Source organism: Hordeum vulgare, chromosome 7H (genome assembly GCF_904849725.1).
Source record: "Hordeum vulgare subsp. vulgare chromosome 7H, MorexV3_pseudomolecules_assembly, whole genome shotgun sequence".
NCBI lineage: Eukaryota > Viridiplantae > Streptophyta > Magnoliopsida > Poales > Poaceae > Hordeum > Hordeum vulgare.
The window spans coordinates 145218246-145239191 of NC_058524.1; the positions used below are offsets into that span (position 1 = coordinate 145218246).

Consider the following 20946-nt stretch of genomic DNA (forward strand, 5'->3'; position numbering starts at 1 on the left):
ACCGCACACACCACTACACTAGCACTCGACGTTCGACGGAAAGGGGAAGGGAATCAGGAAATGCTTCCCTGTCGAGCTACTGTTCTACAAAAAACCGAAATTAAAAAGGGGCGCCTTGGGGTATCGAACCCACGACCACTCGTGCCAAAACACCACTGCTACCACTCGGCTACACACGCGGCACTTAACAGAGAGGGGGAGGTAAATCTCTCGAGTAACCCCCCTCTCCTACTCCTACAGTTGACAGCGACCGAAACAGGGGAAGATCAACGCCGACGCTACGGACCAAATTGGGAAAGCAAGCTGGCGAGGAGGAAGAGGGGTTCGAAAGGGACCCATTTTCCTCCTAAGCACACCAAGAGGTGCACTACTGCGGCGTTCCTACGACACGACGGTGACACAACAGAGGAGCACGACGGTGGCGCTGGAACGGTTCTAGGAGGGGATCTACTAGCAGAGAACGGGAGGAGATCGGGGGCTAGCTCACCCTACGCGTTGAGGAGGACAGGCTCGACATGGAGGAAGAAGACAACGAAGAGGAAGAAGAGGCTGCAGTTGATCTCATCTGAGCAGAGGAGGACGAAGGTCGTCGTGGACGTCGAGGAAGAAGGGGCTGCTTGCTGCGGGAACGACACCGCCGGAGACACCGCGTCCTCCTGGTGCTGTCGAAGGGGCGAAGGGGCTTCAAGATCTGCTGCTGCTCGACCTCACCGAAGGCCTCTCATGGCGTCGGTGTCGCGAGGGGCCTTCCTGATGGCGCTAGGGGGAGGAGAAGGGGCAATGGGTCGACCTAGGGTTGGAGAGGACGGCGAGCAGCTTATATCACCTCGGGAGGCGCGCTGGAGCCGCAGGATCAAGGGCAGGATGGATCGGTGGTGGGGGAGCATTCATACAGTGGGGACGACAGCAAGGAGGAAGAAGGTTCACCGGTTAGGCCACGCTAACGCTGACAGAGAGGAGATGGGCCGACGGGAAGGAGGAAGCCCACCATGTTGCCGCCACTTAAACAAAAAAGAAATCGGAAGGGTTTTTCCTTTTCTTAAATAAAACAGAGCCAAACAATCCTACCTAGGCGAAACTGTGGACCCAAAACTAAAATAAAAATTCCCTGGTCATAAGGGAATTATGACCCATTTAAAAAAATGAAAATAGGATTTTTTGGCATTTAAAAATAAATTCAAAACAGATTTAAGTAAATATGTTTTGAAGGTTTAAACCACAAATAAATCAAGTTTTAAAACCCCTTGACACATTCTAAACCCACAAGGAATAGCACTAAAAGAACAACATTCTTAAATCAGGTTTAAAACAAGTTTCAACATGGGGTTTTCCAAATAAAAAGGAGAAGGAGCTCTTATTGGAACATAGTTTGAAACCAAGCATGGTTTGACCTCCTCATCACCCATACATCACATCCCACTCATGAAAACAAGCAACACATCATCACCAAATCTACAACACTGGACAAGCAACACCACCACAAGGTTTGACATGAAATCATAAGGCCATATGCAAAGGGGAGACACACCTAAATCATAAGAGATGACACCTGAAATCACAACTCATAAGCAAGTCACATGGATCCAACATGAAAGGATTCCAAATATGGAAAATTACATCTGGGCCATTAGAAATTCTCCCACACTACAAGAAGATCTCGTCCCGGGATCTAGGACTGAAAGAACTTTGGGAATTCGGAATGGAGGTGATCCTCGCGCTCCCAAGTGGCCTCTTTATCGGAATCATGTGACCACTACACCTTGAGAAACTTGATTGACTTATTGCGGGTCTTGCGCTCAGTCGTCTTGAGAACTGCAACTGGATGCTCACGATAGGATAGGTCGGGTTGAAGGTCGATATCCTGAAGATCAACTGTGCGCTCGGGAGTCTTGAAGCATCTCCGGAGGTGAGAGACATGGAACACGTCATGCACATTTGCGAATTTGAAGGGAGCTCAAGTTGATACGCAAGGTCGCCTCTCTTGCCAACAACTCTGAAAGGACCAACGAAATGAGGAGCAAGCTTGCCTTTGATGCCAAAACGCTGAGTGCCCTTCATAGGAGACACTTTGAGATAGACGAAGTCATCGAGCTCATAAGACATGTCACGATGCTTGCTATCATAGAAGCTCTTCTGACGGGACTGCGCTGCTCTGAGATTATCCCGAATGACCCAACGCATCTCTTTTGCTTCTTCGATCAAGTCATTCCCAAGAATCTGACGCTCGCCGGTCTCGGACCAGTTGAGCGGGGTACGGCACTTCCTGCCATTCAGAATCTCAAACGGAGCTTTGCCTGAACTTGCCTGATAGCTGTTGTCATAAGAGAACTCAGCAAAAGGTAGGCAGTCTTCCCATTTCATGCCAAAAGAAATGACACCGGCTCTTAGCATATCCTCGAGGACCTGATTGACTCTCTCAACTTGCCCACTAGTCTGAGGATGAAAGGTTGTGCTGAATCGTATCTTCTTACCCATCGCAGAATGAAAAGAGTCCCAGAACTTGGAAGTGAAGATACATCGGTGATCCGAAGAAATCAGCATAGGCACGCCGTGCAAAGACATTATCCTCGAAGTGTACAGCTCTGCAAGCTGAGCTGCCAAGATGAACTCCTTGCATGGAAGGAAATGAGCTACTTTGCTCAACTTGTCGATGACGACGAAGATGGCATCGTTACCCTTCTTGGACTTCGGAAACCCAGTGATGAAATCCATCTCAATATGGTCGAACTTCCACTCAGGAATGGGCAAAGGATGCAAAAGACCTGCCGGACATTGGTGCTCTGCTTTCACCCTTCGACATACATCACATTCATTTACGAACTGAGCAATCTCACGCTTCATGCGAGTCCACCAGAAGGTCTGTTCCAAGTCCTGATACATCTTGGAACTTCCTCGATGTATTGATAGAAGAGAGTCATGAGCTTCTTCCATGACAACCTTTCCGAGATCACCTTTCAGAACGACAAGACGATCCTCAAAGAATAATGTATCTCTGGCATCAACATTGGAGCACTTATATTTGGAAACTCCCTTTGCCAAGCCAATCTTAACTTTCTTCACCATTGCATCAAGAAGTTGAGCTTGTCGGACCTGGTCTTCCAAGGTAGGAGAGATCTGAAGATTTGCAAGAAATCCCCGAGGTACTAACTGAAGGTTGAGCTTTCTGAAAGATTCACAAAGGTCAGGCTGGAGAGGCTTCAGAATGAGACTATTGCAGTAAGCCTTCCTGCTCAAAGCATCTGCCACGACATTAGCTTTGCCTGGAGTGTACTCAACGCTCGAATTAAAATCTTGGAGCATTTTCACCCAACGAGTTTGCTGAAGATTGAGGTTAGGCTGGGTGAAGATGTGCTTGACACTCTTGTGAACGGTGAACACTTCAACCTTTCGTTCCAACAAGAGGTGTCTCCAAGTCATCAGAGCATGTACCACTGCCGCCAACTCAAGATCATGAGTGGGGTAATTCTTCTCACTTGGCTTCAACTGCCTCGAGGTATAAGCTACCACTTTCTTGTCTTGCATCAACACTGCACCAAGAACTTGAAGAGAGGTGTCGCAGAACACTTGGTAATGTTTGGAGTCATTAGGAGGAACCAAGACTGGAGTAGAAGTGAGCTTCTCTTTGAGTGTGTCGAAAGCCAACGGACACTCTGGAGACCAGACATACTTCACACCCTTCTAAACAAGACTTGAGAGAGGCTTAGCAATCTTGGAGAAGTTCTCAACAAATCTTCTACAATAGCTTGCAAGCCCGAGAAAGCTTCAAAGTTGCTTCACATTTTGCGGAGGCTCCCATTCAACAATGGCCTGCACCTTCGATGAATCAACTTTGATGCCCTCGGCAGAGATGATGTGCCCAAGGTAGACAACTTCTTTCAACCAGAACTCACATTTGGAAAACTTAGCATGGAACTTATGCTCTCTTAGCTTGTCAAGCACCAGCCTGAGATGTTCTTCATGCTCTTCCTCAGTTTCTGAAAAGACCAGAATATCATCAAGATATAGCAAGACGAATTCCTTCTTGAATGGGGAGAAGATATAATTCATCATTCGACAGAAGGTCGGTGGAGCATTGGCCGGACCAAAAGACATCACTTTATACTTATACGAGCCAAAGCTTGTCCTGAAAGCAGTCTTTGGAATGTCCTCTTCGCGAATGCGAATCTGATTAACCCATTCTGAGATCAAGCTTCGAGAAGAACTTAGCCCCTTTCAATTCCTCGAACAACTCATTGATGTTAGGAAGTGGATACTTGTTTTTAATCGTCTTCTTGTTCAATGGGCGGTAATTGACACATAGTCGTTCCGTACCATCCTTCTTCTTGACGAAAAGAACTCCACAGCCCCAAGGAGATGAGGTTGGTCTGATCAGACCCAGACGCTCCTGCTCATCGAGTTGTTTCTTTAGCTCCTTCAGCTGTTCTAGACCCAATTTGTATGGTCGTTTGCACATAGGCTCAGTACCCGGTTCAATCTCAATTACGAACTGAACTGCTCGGTGCGGAGGCATTCCTGGCAGTTCTTTCAAAAAAACGTCTTCATACTCGCAGACCACTGGGACTTGCGAAATTGGAGAGATCTCACCCTTCTCATTGAAGGAAAACAGACGGATTGTGTCATCGCGCACTGCGAAGATAATCACATCCTCCGAAGAGTGAGTTAGCTTCACAATCAATAGACGCCTTGTTCATGGCCAACCAGTCCATACCAAGGGTCAAATCAATATCAGAGTTGCCAAGGACAATAGGAGAAGCCAGAAAAGCATAATCCCCCATCTTGACAGTGACATCCCGAACCACTTTGTTGGCGCTCATAAGAGTGTCGAGTGACACCACACGTAACGCCTTGCTCAAATACTCAGAATCACAATCATGCTCGCAAAGAACATTCTAGACATGAATGAATGAGAAGCACCAGAATCAAACAGAACCTTAGCAGGAATATCATTAACGAGGAGATTACCCATAATCACGTCTGAGGAGTTGTCTGTTTCAGCCGCATTCACCATATTGACTCTAGCAGACCTGGGGTTGAACTTCACTATAGCATTGCTTGGAGGTTTGCCTGGAGGAGGAGGCGGAAGACGCAGCTGAGAGGCGCACTTGTTGGCATAGTGACCCTTCTGCCCACACTTGTGACAAGTAACATCTGCCGGCTGACGGAACTGTGTCTGAGGATTCCCTTGCTTCTGTTGCTGAAACCTCTGCTGGAAAGCTGGGTTGGGTGGGTGGGAAGAACCATGACCACCTGATTGCTTGAACTATTGCGTGTGCCGAGGAGGAGGAGGAGACACCCAGTATTTTTGTTGCTTTACCACCTGAGTTGAGGAAGATGAGCTGGAACCTCTGAAACGCTTCTTCGAAATCTCCATCCTGAGCAAAGCTACCTCAGCTCTGAGAGCCAAGTTGTAGAACTTATCGAACTCATCAGGATTGTGCAAGGCGAGGGCTGGCTGCAAATCCTCTTTCAGACCACCTCTGAACTGATAGATCTTTCTCTTCTGATCTGGAATGTCCTGCAAGGCATATCGGGCTAGCTCGTGGAACTCGATGTTGTACTTGTACACGGAGTTACCACCTTGCTTCAAGCGCCTGAACTTCTCACGCATCTCCTCCACAAAGCTAGATGGAATATAGTGGGACCTGAAATCTCTGCAGAACTCATCCCAAGTGATCACTCTGGCACCCCTGGAGTCCTTCCACTGCTACCACCAGATCGATGCTTGCCCCTTCAGCTGGAATGTTGCAAACTTGATGAAATCCTCTGGACGGACATTGCTGCACTCAAAGTGTTTGTTCATGTACCGAATCCAGTCCTCGGGATCAAACGGTTGATCACACGACGTGAAGGTCTTCGGTTGGTTTGCCAGGAATTGACTCAGAGTAGCAAAATGATTACCACCATGGTTGAAGTTGCCTTGTTGCTGATTAGTCCTTTCTTGCAACAGCTAGATCAGCATCTGAGTGTTAGCATTTGTAGCAGCCATCACCGCTTGCCAAGCCTCTACAGGAGGAAGCGGCGGTGGAGGAGGAGGTGGAGGGGGTGGTGGCAGCATCTCAGCACCCTCACGACCCGGATTCTGATGAGTTGGTGGAGCCATCCTGAAGACGGACAACACATTAGCCCATAGAATAATATGGAAGGTAAAGCTGAATCAACAGGCAGGAATATCTCAACAGGAATATTAGCGATTGCACTCGAACAAAATAGTAAGAATGCTTCCTCAAAGTGACTGTTGACAAAATCTGATTAAAGACCACTTGCAAACCAAGTATGAGATAGAACTACTCGGAACAAACGTATGATCGAGATTTCATCTGATATCTTCGTGGATATGATCGCACGGGCTCGAATTTACAGTAGCCATCCTGTGCAAGGTAGTGCACACGACTTACGAAGCATCCCCGAGTCGTAGCAAGCTACACGGACTCTTTAAGACACAACGAGAACCGATGTAAGACGACCGTGAACAAACATACCCACTGAATGTCGAACACCAACCTCACAGCAAGCATCTGTAGGAAGATTGTCCTATAAGTCACTACTTGATATCCCACCTATGAATTCCCGAAATATCTGGTCATGCAATCTGGTATACGGATACAAGGAGTAATATTTCACACAACTCCTATACAAACCCATCCAGTGTATCACATCTGTCAACACATAACCAGAATCTCGGACCTTCATCTACTACATACCCTCGTTATCACAACGATACAATGTATGGTAGTACTCCCGAACAATCTGCACCAGTACTGGGGACATCGAGGTTATCTCGCCACTACTAGTATTGAAGCAATTACGAACATCCTTCGTTCTGAGATACTAAGAAATCTGAATGATGGTGATGTGCACAAGAATCCCCTGGAGCTCAACTCCCTGGAAGAAATCAAGTCAGACAGGAGGCACCAAGACAGAACTCCGTCTCATCGGTATCATATAGATTTCAAAATACCCGTGTGATCCAAAAACAAATTTGAGCAAGAAGAGGAGTAGAATTAAGATTTCCTAAGTCGAGAACCTTACCAGAGCATGGAAGAGGAGAAAAACGAAACCTACTCTCCGATATAACTAAGACTCAAAACATTTTACTAGACTCGACTCGGCCAAGTTCGATCACACAAAGGCTCCTATGGTCGTAAGGCTCTGATTACCAACTTGTAACGACTAAGATGCGGCCCTTTTCTATTTAGGGGGTTGTAACGACTAAGATGCGGTCCTTTCCGATTTAGGTTAACATAGCACATACATAATAATAGAATGACAATTAGGGATTCAACTACCATCTCATACATAATATCAAAGTTTACATCACGCATTTATTCAAACAAGGTAGTTCCGCTACGGACTACATAACATGAGAAAAGGCTATGCTACCCTACATGCTTGCCCACGATCACGACCACGCCTCAGTCTTCTGGATAGTTCACGTACAGGCGATCGTTCTCCTCATCGTACTGCCACGCCAGCTGCGTGCCGTCGGGATCAGCTGTGTCGGGCGTACCTGTACCTGTTGGTGTGTTGAAGGAATCTGTGAGCCACGGGGACTCAGCAATCTATGACCTTGGTGCCAAAACTAGTCAATTTATTAGGTAAGGAAGGTTCAGTGTTTAGGTTGCAGCATCCTAAGCATTTATGGTGGCTAACTTACGTACAACATGTATTGACGGTGGTCTATACTAGCGATAATGACTAGCTGATCAATAAGTGATCCTGAACACCTAGTTACGTCAATCATAACCCCACCGTGTTCCTGGTCGAAGTGAGGTCTTCGATGGGGACAGTCACGGTTACACACACGGTTGGCAATTTTATTAGATTTTGTTCAAGTTATCTATAGCCGGATGTTAACAAATATTCCAAGTTTCCGCATAACCGCGAGCACGACTTTCCGAAAGATTAAACCCTGCAGGGGTGCTCCAACTAGTCCATCACAAACGGTCATGGGCCGCAAAGTAATCCTCTATCACGAATCTCGTGATCTCGTCGGATTCCTTAGAGGAAAACCTCAACTCTGGGGAGAACCAAAGCTTCACCGGGATTCCTATACGCAAGATATATCGCTAAGGTAAGACAAGACTAGCAGGACCTCCCGACATGTCGACGACCCTGATAAGAGTCGTGTATCTCAGTCTCAGGACACGCCGGATAAGCGAAGCGTACAGTGGCCAGAGAAATCTCCCGAGTTGCCCCGGGATGGCCCCGCACGGTGCTCTAGTTTGGACCAACACTCATGAGGAGCACTTGCCCGGGTTGTTGATTAATTCCTCAGGGTAGCTATTCCCTATGCAGATTATTATTAAGTGATTAGCAAATTAACACCAATGTTGGGTCCTGCCGGACAAGTCTTAACACTACACAATTTATCAAGGGGGTCCCCATAACAACCCCGAACGTGTTAGGAGCGATCAGTATGGAATCAAACACCGGTAGCCGGTAACTATGGCGGCAATAACAAACAAAACACCCGACAAAAGGCTAGGCCTTCCGTTATTTACCAAGTATATAGGTGCATTAATTAAATAACAGATTTAACATAATGATATCAACTCATGTTATCACATGAGACAATTGCGCCTGCAACTAGCAACGCTAACATTAGTAGCTGAGCAAGCCTACTTAGCCATTCAAGATTTGCTAGGAAGGGATCAGTGTTTGGGTTTCATGGAAATATCACGAGGCAATTATCTCAGTGGTAGGCACCGAGTATATGACGAAGGAAACGTGAATCAAGGTCATATCATCTTGCATGTGATGTCCTCAGCTTGGAACTGCTCTTGTTCATCCTGCTCGTACTCTCCCGGGTCCACGTAGTCGTTCTCCGATCCCGGTGCTACCCAACATAAAAATAGCATCCAATGAACAACAACACCACAAGATGCAACAAACACATGATGCATGAGATGAAAATGAACATGTATCTCTATTCTAGCTACTTGCACATGCATGAGAAGAAAATACAAGTTCCTGGACAGAACTGCACTCTATGATATCTTGACATGCATGAGGATGACATTAACAGATGTGTCACGCGAAAACGATGCAAAAACATATAAAGAACGTTACGAACGGAGCTACGGATCAACCGGAAACAACGAAACAAGAAATGGAGTCCTACATATCAAATCCATCACAACACACTCCAATGGCATACTTGTGGTAGTCCTAGATTGCCAAAACACAAAACAAACAAGTATGTACGGGGTGGTGCAAGGAATATCACCACACCATCAACTATGCACTCTCAAGCATCAAAACATCAAAACTATACAATCTGCCATAAACAGCATCATAGCAGTTTGAGAGCTACATGCAAAGCACCTATAGCCACCCAAATGTGCCAAATAGGATATGTGGCAGAATCTATTCAAAAGCTCTACAAGCATGAGCAAAAAGATAAAGCAAAGGAGTTACACACAGAAATTTCTACAGCTGCTAACTTGGACAAAAATATCAGTTTTCAGGGACTTGGTGAAAATTCCAGATTCTCACTAGCTATTTATGCTCTGAAGCATTTTGATAGCACCCAAAACAATATCTACACGGATCCAAATGGAATGAAAATTGACAAGGAGCTAGACAAACACAAAAGCTACAACTTTCCAGTTGATAGCCAAGGCTGATTCCCAACACATGGACTTCTACAAGCACAACAACACGAGAAGAAAATATAAGCAGATTCTCAGACTTAGTGAGATTTTCACTAAACTGGATTTTCAGCCACATGCCTACTTTGTCTAGGCACAACTTGCACACATGAACTCCTAAGCATGAAACAAAACCAACATGTTATAGAGGGGTTCACCCTCTACTGCCACAACAAGGAATCAACCTCTTGGGCTCATCACATCACATGGAACCAAGCTCTAAACATTGAACAAAACAAAAATATGACATTCCTAGAAAGTGTTCCAGAGTGGAATTTGAACCCACCATTGAATTCCTGGGATGATTCTACCCCAAAAACATATATAATACATATGCACTTGCATAGAACAAATGAGCACAAAGCTAAGGAGAAAATAACATGGAATCACATAGAAATGAATAGTGCATCATCACATGTGCTTCCACTAGCTCATCAGCTACACATGCTTATGCACACACTCACATCTCCAACGGTGCACATGAGGGGTAGACCTCATTCTCATGTGCCTTAGCACACCACCACACACACATGCATCAAGCACAACATATGATAAACACCTACACATGCTAATATCACACACACCTTAGCTTACACTCACATATGCATTCCTACACCTACACATACAACTTGCACATGTGCTCTTCAAGGCACATCATGCCTTGGGCATGTGTGAGACACATCCACAAGCACACACAACATCATACACACACATAAGAGCCACTACTACTACACCACAAAGCATGTGGGGAGGGGGTGAACCCACACACACACACTCACACACTTGTACATCATAGGGCACAAGCTCATCACCTATGCACAAGGTAACCACCACCTCATCACTACACTACACACACATCATATAATCTAGCTCACATAATTACATGCACTCAAACCTATACATGCATTCCTACACATGATATTTCAACACATGCTCTCTAGCATCAAGAACAAGGACAACCTGCTACTGTGAGGAGAAATAAAATACCCACATGAGTGGAACTAGAATGCCCCAGCAACTAAGCAAGCAACCAAGTGCAAAACAGAAAAGAATGGCAACAGAAAATAAAAGAAATGGGGTGGGTTTCGAACCCAGGGCCCCCTGGATCAACCACAGAACCAACAACAACTAACACCACTCTACTACATGCCACTTGCTCGACAGTACAGGGGATGCAAACATGGTAAGTCACTCCCTGCAGCTACTGTGCCAAATAATTCCACAAAACCAAAAGGGTGCGCCGAGGGGATTCAAACCCCCGACCTGCCACTGCACCAAAACGCCCCTACCACTCTACTACTGCTTCGTATCTTAACAGAGGAGGGGAGTAAAATCTTTTGAGTAACCCCCTCATGTATCTCCTCTGCCCAACGGTGGCCGGAACAGGGGAAGGAGCTCGCCGGCGTTACACACTAAATTGGGCTACGGCTTGTCGATGGAAGGAAGCATAGGCTCCCACGGTTCCATTTCTACCACTAGCTCTACTTGAGGCGGCCTACATCTACCGATCCACGACGCGCGGAGGCGCCGGTGACAGAGAAGGGAATGGCGAGGAAACTACGGGCTACGCTCACGATCTGGTGACACGGAAGAGGGGGAAGGGTTCTGGCTCACAAATACGTCTCCAACGTATCTATAATTTTTGATGGTTTCATGCTATTATCTTGTCAAACTTTGGATGTTTTGCATGCCTTTTATATATTTTCTCGGACTAACTTATTAACTCATTGCCAAGTGCCAGTTCCTGTTTTTCCATGTTTTTGACCCCTTTCAGAGGAGGATTTTGAACGGAGTCCGAACGGAATGAAACTGCCAAAAAGATTTTTTCTGGAACAGAAAAAGATCAGGGAGCCGGAGAATCAGGGCAGGGGGCCACCACGGACCCCACAAGCCCTCATGGCGTGGCCAGGGGGCCCGCGGCCCCCTGGCTTGTGGGCTACCTAAGTCTTAGTTGCCCTAGGTTTTGCGCCTATATATTCCCTAAAAATCCATAAAAAATCAGGAGATCATCGAAAGTACTTTTCCGCCGCCGCAAGCTTCTGTGTTCGCAAGATCCCATCTAGGGCACCTTCTGGTGCCTTGCCGGAGGGGGGATTCGGATACGGAGGGCTTCTTCATCAACACCATGACCTCTCCGATGATGCGTGAGTAGTTCACCATAGACCTACGGATCCATAGCTAGTAACTAGATGGCTTCTTTTCTCTCTTGGATCTTCAATACAAAGTTCTCCATGATCTTCATGGAGATCTATCCGATGTAATCTTCTTTTGCGGTGTGTTTGTCGAGATCCGATGAATTGTGGATTTATGATCAGATTATCTATGAATCTTATTTGAGTTTCTTCTGATCTCTCTTATGCATGATTTCTTATCCTTGTTATTCTCTTCGAGTTGTGGGTTTTGTTTGGCCAACTAGATCTATGATTCTTGCAATGGGAGAAGTGCTTGGTTTTGGGTTCATACCGTTTGGTGACCTCACCCAGTGACAGAAGGGGTAGCGAGGCACGCATCGTTTTATTGCCATCAAGGGTAAAAAGATGGGGTTTTCATCATTGGTTTGAGATTATCCCTCTACATCATGGCATCTTGCTTAAGGTGTTACTCTGTTCATCATGAACTCAATACACTAGATGCATGCTGGATAGCGGTCGATGTGTGGAGTAATAGTAGTATATGCAGAAAGTATCGGTCTACTTGTCTCGGACGTGATGCCTATATGTATGATCATTGCCTTAGATATCGTCATGACTTTGCGCGGTTCTATCAATTGCTCGACAGTAATTTGTTCACCCACCGTGATATTTGCTATTTTGAGAGAAGCCTCTAGTGAACACTATGGCCCCCGGGTCTACTCCACACCATATTTTCAGCCTTACTCTTTTTACTTCGTTGCACTTTCCGCCTTGAGATCTCACTTAGCAATCAATCTTGAAGGGATTGACAACCCCTTTAAAGCGTTGGGTGCAAGCTCTTTTGTGTTTCCGCAGGTACTCTGGACTTGACGAGATTCTCCTACTGGATTGATACCTTGGTTCTCAAACTGAGGGAAATACTTTCTGCTCCTGTGCTGCATCACCCTTTCTCTTCAAGGGAAAAACCAACGCAAGCAAGTCTCCGTCAACGTGTCAATTTATGGCGTTGTTGTTTGAGAAGTAGCAGAAGAACTTCTGGCGCTGTTGCCAGGGAGGATCAAGTCAAGAACTCATCCAAGTAAGTGTCGCAAACTCATCTCTTGCATTTACTTTGTTTGCCAGTTGCCTCTCGTTTTCCTCTCCCCCACTTCACAATTTGCCTTTTTCGTTTGCCTTTCCGTTCGCCCTTTTTCTCGCTTGCACTTTGCCCGCTTGTCTGCCTGCTAAAACCCGTATGGCCCAACTAAGGGATTTTGATGCTCACTATGCGAAGTTAGAAGAGATTGAAACTAGTGTTAGAGGCTTCATGTCTACACAGTTTGAGTACAACAGTTACTTTCGTAGAGAACTGAAGGAGCAAAATTCTTTTCTGGCTTTTATGAGTAGAGAAGTTGATGATATGGCCAAAGAATTCCTCGCGTTAAATTATCGGTTTGCTCGTCTTGAAAAGTTGGTAGGCCAGATTTCTGATAAGCAGGCTACCTTAGTCAATAAAATGGCTGCTAAACCTAAAACTCGTGATGAGAATCACGAAGATCTTAAAGTGCTTGGTGTGACTCCCATTGAATCTTTGTTTTCTTGTGTCAAACCTAATGATTATGGGCCTGGCTATGAATCCACTTTGGTTGAAAAGTGCCCCAATGATTCAGAGTCCATCTATGTTGATGCTAAAAGCATTGAAAGTGGAGTAGAAGATATTAAAACTTTGAGTAGTAATGAAATTACTACTATGAATCTCAAGGAATTCCATTATGATAGTTTCTCCTTGATTGAATGCATTTCCTTGATGCAATACATGTTAAACTCTCCACACGCTTATAGCCAAAACAAGGCCTTTACCGATCATATCGTCGAAGCTATGATAAAATCTCTTGAAGAGAAACTTGAATTGGAAGTCTCTATCCCTAGAAAGCTTCATGATGAGTGGGAACCTACCATCAAAATCAAAATCAAAAACAATGAATGCAATGCTTTGTGTGATTTGAGTGCTAATGTTTCCGTGATTCCAAAGTCTTTATGTGATGTTCTGGGTTTTAATGAGATTGAAGAGTGTTCTCTTAATTTGCATCTTGCTGATTCTATTGTCAAGAAACCCATGGGAAGGATCAATGATGTTCTTATTATTGCAAATAGGAACTATGTACCCGTGGATTTCATTGTGCTTGACATTGATTGCAATCCTACATGCCCTATTATTCTTGGTAGACCTTTCCTAAGGACTATCGGTGCTATCATCGATATGAAGGAAGGAAATATTACATTTCAATTTCCTTTAAGGAAGGGCATGGAGCACTTTCCTAGAAAGAAAATAAGATTTCCTTATGAATCCATGATGAGGGCCACTTATGGTTTGAGCACCAAAGACGACGATACGTGATTCTATCGCTTTTATGCCTAGCTAAGGGCGTTAAACAATAGCGCTTGTTGGGAGGCAACCCAATGAATTTATCTTTTTTCTTTCCGTTTTGTTGTGTCCACACCATCATAATTCTGTTGTGATTGTGTTTTTTGTGTTTATTTTTGTGTTTGAGCCAAGCAAAACCTTTATAATTAGTCTTGGTGATGGTTGTTGGATCCTGCTAGAAAAAGACAGAAACTTTTCGCTCACGAGATGAATTTTCATTTTTATTCAGAAAGGGCTTTTGAGTTGATTCTTTTTTCTGCTGGTTTATATGCCTCTTGCCCAGGCAGTCCTAATGTTTCAGAATTTTTTATGTGCCAGAAGTATACGAATTATATAGATTTCTACAGACTGGTCTATTTTTGACAGATTCTGGTTTTTGTTGAGTTGGTTGCTTGTTCGATGAAACTATGGTTAGTATCGGGGGGTACTAGCCATGGAAAATTGAGAATACAGTAGCCCAACACCAATATAGATAGAATTCAAGTTTGCTACAGTACCAAAAGAGGTGGTAGTTTGTTTTCTTGTGCTAATATTATCACGAGTTTCTGTTTAAGTTTTGTGTTGTGAAGTTTTCAAGTTTTGGGTGAAGTTCTCATGGACGACGAGATAAAGAGTGGAAAGAGCTCAAGCTTGGGGTTGTCCAAGGCATCCCAAGCCAAATTCAAGGACACCAAAAAGCCTAAGCTTGGGGATGCCCCGGGAAGGCATCCCCTCTTTCGTCTTCAATCCATTGATAACATTACTTGGAGCTATATTTTTATTCACCACATGATATGTGTTTTGTTTGGAGCATCTTGTATCGTAGGAGTCTTTTCTTTTTGTTGTGTCACAATCATCCTTGCTGCACACCTTTTTGAGAGAGAGACATGCACTCATCGTGATTTTGCTAGAATGCTCATAGTGCTTCACTTATATCTTTTGAGCTAGATACTTTTGCTCTTTGTGCTTCACTTATATCTTTTAGAGCACGGCGGTGCGTGACTTGGTAGTTGGCTCATGCTATGGAAGTAGTCGCAAAGGTGATAGGTACCTTTCAATTAGTTTTGACACGTGGATTCGGTAATATTAAGAGCTATGTTAGTAGGGTGTTGTGAATCTAGAAATACTTGTGTTGAAGTTAGTGATTCCCGTAGCATGCACGTATGGTGAACCGCTATGTTAGGAAGTCGGAGCATAATTGATCTATTGATTTTCATCCTTTGTGTTGAGGTCGGGATCGCGCGATGGTTAACACCTACCAACCCTTCCCCTAGGAGTATGCGCGTTTGTCATCCTTTGTGTTTGTTTTTGCGCAGATTCATTGGTGGCTCATCTTGATACTCCTACTGGATTGATACCTTGGTTCTCAAACTAAGGGAAATACTTATCGCTACTTTGGTGCATCACCATTTCCTCTTCAAGGGAAAAACCAACGCAAGCACAAGAAGTAGCAGCATCAAACGTCGCAACGTAACTGGGTGACTATAAAGGTGCTCTACAGGTATCTCTGAAGGTGTCCCTTGAGTTAGTATGGATCAAGACTGGGATTTGTCACTCCGTGTGACAGAGAGGTATCTCGGGGCCTACTCGGTAATACAACATCACACACAAGCCTTGTAAGCAATGTGACTAAGTGTAAGTCACGTGATCTTGTATTACGGAACGAGTAAAGAGACTTGCCGGTAACGAGACTGAAATAGGTATGCCGATACCAACGAACAAATCTCGGGCAAGTAACATACCGAAGGACAAAGGGAATGACATACAAGATTATATGAATCATTGACACTAAGGTTCAACCGATAAGATCTTCGGAGAATATGTAGGATCCAATATAGGTATCCAGGTCCCGCTATTGGATATTGACCGAGGAGTGCCCCGGGTCATGTCTACATAGTTCTCGAACCCGCAGGGTCTGCACACTTAAGGTTCGATGATGTTTTAGTATAGTTGAGTCATATGTGTGGTTACCGAATATTGTTCGGAGTCCAGGATGAGATCACGGATGTCACGAGGGTTTCAGGAATGGTCCGGAAACGAAGATTGATATATAGGATGGTTTCATTTGGTCACATGAAAGTTTCGGGCAATTCTGGCAGTGTACCGGGAGTGACGAATGGGTTCCGGGTGTTCACCGGGAGGGGCCCACCCACCCGGGAGTGAGCCCAAGGCCCTAGGGTGGCGCCACAAGTCCTTATTGGGCTGGTGGAGTCAGCCCAAGAGGGCTATGGCGCCACATAAGAAAATACCAAAAGAAAAGAAAAAGGAAAGGGAAAGAGGGAGGTGGGAAGGAAGAGAAGGACTCCTCCTTCCCAAACCGAATTGGAGGAGGAGTCCTCCTCCTCCTGGCAGTCGGCGCACCTTGAGGGCCTTGTCCCTCAAGGCTAGCCCCTCCCTCCTATATATAGTGGTGGTTTAGGGCTTTTTGAGATACAATTTTGCCATGTGCAACTCTAGCCTATTCCACATAGTTTTACCTCTAGATCGGATTTCTGCGGAGCTCGGGCGGAGCCCTGCAGGAGCAGAACATCACCATCACTGGAGCGTCGTCACGCTGTCGGAGAACTCATCTACTTCTCCGTCTTGCTTGCTGGATCAAGAAGGCCGAGATCATCATCAAGTTGTACGTGTGCTGAACGCGAAGGTGTCGTCCGTTCGGCGCTAGATCGGAACAGATCGTGGGATGGATCGCGGGACAGTTCGTGGGATGGTTCGAGGGACGTGAAGATGTTCCACTACATCAACCGCATTTCTTAACGCTTCCTGCTGTGCGATCTACAAGGGTACGTAGATCTAATCTCCACTCGTAGATGGACATCACCATGATAGGTCTTCATGTGCGTAGAATTTTTTTTGTTTCCCATGCAACGTTCCCCAACATTTTTTCCTACATGGTAGGCATAGCACCTCTCTAAGGTGAAGCATTGGGAGAGGCCTAATAATTCCACATTGAACTGTTTGACAACTGAACTCTTTCATACATTTTGCATAAGTTCCCACACTTAGAGCATTTTCAGCCGCGCCCCCAGCAGCTCCCCAAGACCCTTTTTGTCACCGACATGAAAAACGGCCTAGTCGCGTCCCAAGGAGCTTTTTCGCCAGTTAGGGCCGAATTTGGCCCCGGCGGTCCCAGGCCGGGCCCGATGCGCTGGGGGCGTCGGGGGAAACGGTTTTGGCGCGAAACGTGTGTGGACCCGCCGAGTCAGCGACTCGTCGCGGTCGTCGTCATCATCGCCTCGTTCCCTACAGGAATCAATGCGAAGGCTACGCCGTGGGACAACCTTCCATTGATTCCTCACAGGCGGTGCAGTGAAGGCACGGCGACGTGTGTCCCGTCCACTCCTGCCACGCGTTCACATGGCTGCCGCCCTCTCGCCGCCCGCCCACGGCTATGCAGCTTCCTTGCTGGTGGCCGCACATCTCTCGTGAGACTCTTGTCGTCGACGCCCCTTTCCTCTTTTCGCCCCCTTTCGTCATCGGCGCCTCCTCCCGCCTCATCAAGCCGAAGACCGAGCCGGCGTTCCTCCCCGTCAAGCAGGAACACCTCGCCATGGCCGCCGCCGACGAGACCGCGCTCAAATGGGCGCGGGACGATTACGTTCGGGAGGAGATGGATGGATCCCGAGTGTCGCGCCCTCGAGGAGATCGCCGCTCGACGTCGTGGCTGCGAGGAGGGCGGCGTTATCGTCCTTGACGACAGCGATGAGGAGGCACCAGGGCCGTCCAACCCCGTCCGCCACAACGACCCAGGGCAGGTGTGCAATAAGGACGGCGGCAGAGTGCAGGGCGACGACGACGGCGACGATGACACCAACTTCACAAGCTTCTCGGCATATAGAAGGCGGTGACAGCGACGACGGCGTAGTGGTTTCTAAATTTTATTTGGAAGTATGTTTTTAGTTCATTTTGTGCAAATATCAATGAAAACGCTGAATTTTCTTCAAATTTGTGTCGTTTTTGATCAAATTTAGACCGAATTTGAATTTTTTTAAACCGGCTACGGGACGACCTTGGGGGACTGGGAACCTGAGCCCCCACGCTGATTTTTTCATTGGCACACCACGAGACAACGCTATTTCAAACCCTTCGGGGGCGAACGGTTTGAGATGTTCTTAGTGTCATTTCCTCCTCGGATTATCGTAATACTATTATTTTTCTCTTTAATTACTTTAACAATGTTTTTTGTTTTATCGATATGACACTCTCAACATCGATACACTGTGGTGCACCGTGAAGGGCTAACATCTGTACTATTAAAAGCACGAGAGTGCAGATCCAACTAGCAATCTCAGCCGTCTAATCACATGATCAATGATCTAAGTATTTTGTTAACAAAATTCCATCGTTAATTGCCTTCATTAACGAAACATACGTCGTCGCAGCGCAACTGCTCCCGTCGCAACAACAACAAGAAACCAAATCATGCGAAAAAAAACAGTCAACCACACCGATCTCTCCTCCGACCTCGACAACAGATCGTCATGTGGTCCTTCTTCGGCGACGACCCCTACGACTACTACTACCCCGCCTACGGCGGATACGACGCCGCCGCCGACGCCTACTTCCAGGACGGCGAGCGCATGTATCGACACGCCCGCCGGAGGGCCCCGGCGTGGAACGACTACGCCTCCTACTTCCCTGGCGTCCACGCCACCGAGCCGGCCGCGCGGAAGGCCACACTGCCGCGTCCCAGCCCTTTAGCTTGCAGGCCGGACAGTTTCGAGATCGAGGTCACCGGGCCCGACCCCGACCCGCCGAAACTGGTGCTTCCCAAGAAGCCGACGCCGTCGGCCGAGGAGGCCGCGGTGAGGGTGCAGGCGGCGGCGCGCGGGCACATGGCGAGGAGGATGGTGCGGGAGGTGCGCGCGGTGGAGCAGGAGGCGGACGCCGTGGCCGCGAGGGTGGCTTCCGAGGCCGACGCGCTGCGCGCGGACGCCAGGAAGCGGGTCGGCCTCGGGGAGGAGCTCATGCGCCTGCTGCTGCGCCTCGACGGCGTGCGCGGCGCCCGGGAGTACCGCACGCGGGTCGCCAAGCGGGTGCTCGCGCTCCAGGACGCCGTCGACGCGCTCGAGGCCGCGCCCTCGCCCGCGTCCGCGGTAGTTGTGGCCGCCGATGCGCAGGAGGTTCAGGATGCAGAGGAAGAAGCAGAGGATGCGATGGTGCCGGAACTGCCGGTTGAGGATGACACTGCTGCGGATCCTCTGGCTGCCGCTATGACAACTGAAACCGCGGCGATGGAGGTCGACGTGGCGAGTCCCGTCGTCCTCGAGGAGGCCGGCCGCTCGTCCTCCTCTACTCTGGACGTAGCGCCCCCGCTAGCCTCCGACAAACTTCGGGCGAACGCGAGCCTCGGCCGTCCCACCCTGGCCTCTGCTAACCTCCCCCAAGACCTCCCTAACCCATTCCCCTCTTCAATTTCACCCAGGAGCCGCGGTGTGCGAAGGCCCCGCCATGCTCGAGGCTTCAACTGCCATTGACGAAGCCTTGCCGAGCCTAGAACTCCCCGGTCGTTGCTTCCCCCTTCATGCGGTGCTGTTCGTTCTCCTGAGCATGTGGATGGGCCGGGCATCGAGAATGGCGTCTCCTGGTGCCGACAATCGTCGCCGGAGCTTGCCGATGTTCCCTCGCCAAGCACGCGCGGGAGGAAAGAGAGGAACCCGACAGGCGGGCCCCGCCTGTCCGCGAGCCAGCCCTGGCCCCCGCTTGCGCCTACCCCATAGTGCGCTTTCTCTTGGGGAAACGTATGGCTCTGAGGGCGCCTCGTGTGCCCTGTTAGCGTATTTCTGACAAAAACGTTTTTTCCTGATTTATTTAAAAACCAGTTTTGGCGAGAAACTTTGACTCACTATAACTTTTAATATAAAACTCCAAATGAAATTATTCTTTTTCCTACCTCTCTCAAATTTCATCTAGTTTATTTTAAGATTTATTTCATAAATTTCCAAACAAATTTTATATGCTGTTTTGGAATTGTGTATTTAATTAAGCATTTTCAAAATAGGAATTGGAGGGAAGAAATTATTTCAAGATCCTTACGGTGCACACCACCCTTCTTAACTCCTAAGGCAAGTATCTTGAACTCTGGTTTCTATTAAGTCGTGTCATGTTTGCTGTGGTGCACTGGAATGCGTGATTTTGTTGTGTTGATAAAAACTACCACATAAAATCAAACCTTGCATAAGTGCATGAGATGAGTATTTGCTTGTTGTTGAACATGTGATGCGACTGGTGAGTGGGTACTACCTCATGCCTCGTATGCCAAGCTGGTCTGGACAACCTCAGATTAAGGTTTGTCGTGGTAAATGTGAGGCCATGGAACTGACATCTCATGGGAAGAGAGTGGTAAGTGAGGGCACATCGAGGTGTGATGGTGGTAACCCAGAGGTATAACATTCAGAAAAAATGTGTGATGCTAACCCTTGCAGGAAAACTTAAGCCTCCTAAGTCGACCACAGATCGAGTCTTGTTAGTGTGTCACCTTACCTCTCGTGCTGCCAGAGGTCTTCCTGGAAGGGAATACGGTTCAGTAGGTCGTAAACCTATTATCAGGTACACACCAAATAGAGGGGCCAGGATGAAGGTCTCCATGGCCCTGGAATAAAGCAAGTCATCCGGTTAGGGTACATGGGTGTTTCCGGTCTGGGACCGAGAGGGGATGAGCTCTACCCTTGTAGTGGGAAGTAGAAATGTGATCCCATGCTATTCGAGGATGTTGACCTCCCCGTCTTATAGTTTTTCTCTGGCAGCATAGTCTAGGTCAATCCGGACCTCACGGGGGTAA

At 47.1% G+C, this 20946-nt stretch overlaps 1 protein-coding gene across 1 annotated transcript; it reads left to right on the forward strand.

Moving 5' to 3' along the window:
- Window positions 1–18573: 18573 nt before the first annotated feature.
- LOC123413213 (cilia- and flagella-associated protein 91-like) lies at window positions 18574–20199 on the forward strand. The gene has a single exon (XM_045106158.1). The coding sequence runs from the start codon at window positions 18647–18649 to the stop codon at window positions 19640–19642; it is 996 nt and encodes a 331-aa protein (XP_044962093.1). The 5' UTR covers window positions 18574–18646; the 3' UTR covers window positions 19643–20199.
- Window positions 20200–20946: the final 747 nt, after the last annotated feature.